This window comes from Melampsora larici-populina (assembly GCF_000204055.1).
Source record: "Melampsora larici-populina 98AG31 unplaced genomic scaffold MELLAscaffold_50, whole genome shotgun sequence".
Lineage (NCBI taxonomy): Eukaryota > Fungi > Basidiomycota > Pucciniomycetes > Pucciniales > Melampsoraceae > Melampsora > Melampsora laricis-populina.
This window is the reverse complement of record NW_006768814.1, coordinates 603,173-608,408: the sequence shown is the minus strand read 5'-3', so window position 1 is coordinate 608,408 and position 5,236 is coordinate 603,173. Positions and strand designations below refer to the sequence as shown.

General features: G+C 43.5%; 1 protein-coding gene across 1 annotated transcript; it reads left to right on the top strand.

Moving 5' to 3' along the window:
- Window positions 1-4,561: 4,561 nt before the first annotated feature.
- Window positions 4,562-5,236, top strand: MELLADRAFT_111133 (uncharacterized protein; the record flags this gene model as incomplete). The annotated part of the gene is made up of 5 exons (XM_007415361.1): window positions 4,562-4,659; window positions 4,749-4,833; window positions 4,960-4,985; window positions 5,065-5,137; window positions 5,162-5,236. 5 exons carry the CDS (start codon window positions 4,562-4,564, stop codon window positions 5,234-5,236), a joined length of 357 nt encoding a protein of 118 aa, XP_007415423.1.

Below are 5,236 nucleotides of genomic sequence, written 5' to 3'. Positions count from 1 at the left end.
CTAGGGCCATTTGTAGCCCTAGCTGGACACCCCTGTACTCTGCCTGATAGATTCCTTGGGATCGAGCCAGGCCTAAGTGTGTTGATTTCGATGTGGTGGTGTTGGCACACCACGCCGCTGCAGCGGTGTTCTTGGTTGGGATTCGAGATCCATCAGTAAAGATGAGTATGTGATGACTGCTGGGTTTCAGGCGGAGTGTTCCCTCCGTGGCTGTGGTTTCGTCGTCCTGGAGGATAGTTGAATAGTTGGGGGGTCGTACTAGTGTCTAAGCCGGGTCAACCGGGAGCTGGACCACGTGTTCTTCAAAGTTTTTGTGGAGCGGGTGTTGAAAGAAATGGTGAAATGAATTCCTATGGCTTTTTGGGTTTGAGTGCTGTGCCTGCTGTATAAGGTTGAAAAATGGATGAGTTTTTGATTTTGCTAAGCAACGGGCCATGAAACTCAGCGCCTTGCTCTGTAAGCGGGCTTTCACTGGGAACAGATTTAAATCATGTCGAAGGAATACGGAAGGTGTTGTGTTTAGCGTTCCTAAAGCTGCTCGGGAACATGTGTTGTCTATTTGCGTTAGTTTTTCAATGATGAATTTCGGAGGCTCAGTGGGTGTCCAGGCCATGGCGCCGTAGTCCTTCGCCGCGTGGATGGTGGTAGTGATGGGGATCCTCATAAGCTGGGGTGGTATGCCCCAGCCGGTCTTGGAGAGGCCTGCTAAAAAGCCAGCACGTTGCTGACCCTTGGCAATGACCTCAAGGTGGTGCTGCTTGAAGCTTAGTTGGTTGTCAATCTTGACGCCAAGCCATTTCGCGCAGGAGGCTGGTTCGATTGATTTTTGGTCTGCAAGGTCAATAGTGGGAACAAAGACTGGTGGTTGTAAGCTGAACAGGACCCAAAAGGTCTTTTTGGTGTCAAAGATCGTGCGGTGGTTTTTAGCCCACTGCTGCTGTCTGAAAGACAGCGTCTGCATCTGTGACCTTAATTGGTGTGTGTCGTTCGCCGTCGAGAGGAGGACAGCGCTTATTGAGGTGGCTAAATCTTCTGTCGGTCGAAACCTCACCCAGTCCCTAATACTAAAAATTTCTTTTTTTGATGGGTCCAATAAATTATGTATGCAGTAAATTAATGACTACAAGGTGTTTAACTCACATCCGAGGGATTTGACAGTATGTCACTCCTTTTTTACGTGTGTACCTCATGACTCAGATCAACGGATCAACACCACCGGCGCTCCGCTATATTTTGATTTTTTACGAGCGGAGTGTTTCAGCGCTATGATAAATCGCTAATCGCTCCGCTATTTTTTTGGAAGCGCTATGACTTCTGAGAGCGGTGTGATCTTTTATATCGCTCCGCTCCGCTATGGGCAAATCTCACGCGAAATAGCGCATAAAAGCGGGGTTGAACAAGACAGAAAGCTAGAAATGGGGTTATAAGACATTTTGAACTACATGGGTTGTTTCTGAGACATGTGTATCTAGCATCTGTATAATAAAAGGCAGAGTTGGGATGTGTCAAGATATAAAAGAAAAAAGAAGAAAGTCAAACTAAGAATTGAAAAAATCGATTGAAAAGAATTAATTCCAAGGTAAGATTCAATTTGAAGTATTAACTAAATGAGGATCAGAACACCAATCTGATGGATAAGCTTCATGGTAAGGAATTGATCTTGTCTGTAAAACTTGATCATGGTGATTTCTTTTAGGATCAAAGAGATTAAATTTCTAAAGATTATCATTTAAATAAGTTTCAGTAGAATGGTTTGAATTTAGAGATAAAAACAATAAAGATTTTGATTGAGATGAAGAATTGGTTGTAGACCAAGCTGCAAAACATGAAGTTGATACGTGTTGAGAAAGTCGATTGGGTGAACTGGTTTGATAATTCATTCTTTCACTGTTACTCATTGAATCTACTTCATCATGTAAGACTTCATCTCCTGGTTTTTAACTTACATGCTGAAGGATCAATGGCGGTTGAGGCCAAATTTCGTAATTTAAGCAAACATGAAGAGTTTTGTGAATATGGTTTGTTTTCATCGATTCGATTTGAAATGGATTTAGTTTCATTATGACCTGATGAACCAGATCGTTTGAATGCTCTTGAATCTGAAGTTGAATTTGGTCTCATTCTTGGATAAGTTTTCGATTTTGAACGGTTTGAATATTCATTGATCGAGGTGATTTTATTTGAATGAAAGATTCAATTGTTTGGATTGGTAGGAATTGGACATGGTCATTGATGTTTTAGATATCTAAATTGTCTTTTTGCTCTCGAAGTTTTTCTATCCCGAGGTGATTTCTTGAATTCAAGACAAAAAGATTGAAACAACAAACGAGTCATTTTTTTTGATCAAATTGGGATAGGCGTTGCTATGAGGTGCTGTGAGATGCTACGGGGCGCTCGGTGGCGCCCTGTCGCTAAGCGCTCGCGGCCGCTGTGGCTGCTGATAGCACAGCGGAAAAACGCTATACCAAGCGGATCTAAGAACCGCTATAAATTTCCGGCTTCCACCATAGCTATAGCAATGCGCGAAACCCGCTATATCCAGAAAGTGGTAGCACAGGCGGAGCGCCGGTGGTGTTGAACGGATGTCTCACATATTGAGATGTGAAAGAGTCTTCCCTCCAGCAAAAAAATAACATGGTGTACATATTTTCTACGTTTGCAGCACCGGTCAGTCTCGCGTTGTGGTGCTCTCAATCCGGGGCGCGGTAGTGAACCAATTGATACGCTCACACGGTCTCACATTTATTGAACATGACATCATGAGTAGTTTAAAATAATGTGAGAAAGTTGTGACATGACCTGTGCAAGCCTGTGCAGTTGTTCAAATTTATAAAACTGACAGGCATATGTAATCCCCTTCTGGAAATCATGGAGCCTGGAATGATATGTGAGTCGCGGGAGTTTTCAATCTTCTTGAGAGGGTTGAGGGGTTTTCAATTTTTTCAAATCGTCTGAGTTAAGGCTTGGACCCGGCCCGACCCGGCCTCCAAAAAATGAGCCGCTTCGGGCCCCTATTTTGCTCGAGCTAGCCCGGCCCGGCCCGGTAATACAAAAAAATTGTCTGTGTGGCTCAGCATCGGGCAAAATCGTGATTTTGGAGGATCATATTGGCCATGATAGCCTTTGAAACTCCCTTTTCTGCCATAATCAGTACTCCCCCCATCCTTCTGAGCATCTCAAGACTACTTTCCATCCCCATAATCCCTTGGTTGTGCCCTTTTGGCTGGCCCGTGAGCACACTACTCTGGGGCCCAAGAGCATTTTCAATGGGCCGTTAAAGCTCGAGCCCGGGCCCGGACCAGGACCGTTCCGGGTGTCCTGAGGCCGGGTCCATGCCTTAGTCTGAGGGTTTCAAGGCGTCAAGGGTGTGTGGCAACATTGACATGTCATGCCGAATTTATGGCTGTAGGTGCCGCATGTCGAGACACCATTTGGTTAAAATCACTTATTCAAGACATTGTCCCGCAAATCGGCACCCCTTTGATCCTCGGAGATAACAAGTCATCAATTCATGTTTCAAAAGAAAATGCTGCAAATAAACGTACACGCCATACTGAGAGAGACTTCTACCACATCAACAAGCAGTTATACAAGAAGAAAGTTGATTTAGAATGGATACCTGGCAACGAACAACTAGCTGATACATTTACGAAGTCATTGGGGCCGTTGAAATTTAAAGAGGTGAGGGGGCAATTAGGTGTATGTGTGAAAGATGTGCGGAGACGTAGATAAGATAGTTTCATCTTTGTTCTGTGATGAATTTTGTTGTGGAGTTTTTATCTTGTGTTTTTCAATTTTTTATTTTTTGTGTGTGTGTTTTGTTTTCTTTCTTTCTTTCTTTTTGGAGGATAAGCTTTGTCTTGCCGTGGGGGGGGGGTGTTATGGCCGGAGGCCATACGTGGCGAGGCGTAGTCTACGGGGCCACGTCCGCGACAAAGCTCGGGGCTTAGGTTTGGGATGTTACCTTATGTAGTCGCACCACTCCTCGATATTCCAGCTCTTCACCATTGGAGCTGGAACATCGAGCGAGTCATCAGAGTGCTCACCTGAGATTCTGTCACTACAGGTTAGCAACTCTCATTATCTTTTCTCTATCTATTTGTTAGTTATGCTGTGTTAGGAATTCATACCATTGGAGCTGGAACATCGAGCGAGTCATCAGAGTGCTCACCTGAGATTCTGTCACTACAATTTTGAGTGCTGACCACCGGATGTTCAAAGCAGTTGGTCACAGTCTCACAGGCTTCGGCTGCCGGCATTTAAAATTTTGCAGCACCACTTTTTAGTATGTAGATAAGTACATAGCCCAGAGATATAGCTTTGAGCTGCTTTGAGTCACTGTCAATGATCAGACAGAAGGATCGTTATTTTTGGAATTTGATCTAGTTGGCTTTTTTTGGAGTATATAATCCCAATGGATTCTTGGCTTTTGCAATCCAATCATTCCATTCTTCCCAGTCTTTGTTTCATCAATCGACTAGTTATTAACTTATTACTATCTTACTCGTATCTACATCATTTGTCTTTTGCTACTTTATATAAATTCATCTCATCTCACAACATGCAAGGCTTGATCAAAACCCTAGTCCTCTTTGCAGCCTTCACCTACAGTGTATCTGCGACCTGTAAGGATCGACTTGAAGCTGATCAGTGTGAAAAGTAAGCCTATGTATACGTTCAAAACCAAGCTTTCATTCATCTGCACTTCTTCTCATTACTTTCACGTCTTTCGATACCGCTACTCACAGAGCCCTTGGCAAGTTCCCGATGGATCCTAAAGGTGTTTTCATTCCTGGTAGCAATTATTACGAGGCCTCTTGTGGAACCTGTGTGGTAAGCCTCTTGTTCAACTGTTGTCCTTTTGGATACTTCTCGATGAAAGACTTGAGGTATATTGATTTGTTGGCATGCTTTTGATCATTGATCTCTTGGGATCCCATCCAATAGGTTTAAATCAAGGCTCAGGGTACCAGTAACATCGACAGGTAAGCAATCAAAAACCTACCTCCAATGGTAATTCAAACATGCTCTTTGCATTTGTCTTACAAGATTTATTACCCATAGTTCTAGCAAGGGTATGATCAGCGCCCTGAAACAGATTTTGGCTGGTGAAGAAAACGGATGCAATCCACTAATCGTATGTATTATTCTTTCTGAAAAGATTATGTTGGATGGAAAAGTTGGACTCATCTTTTCCATCATACAGGGTAAGGGTGTCGCAATTGTAAACCCATGA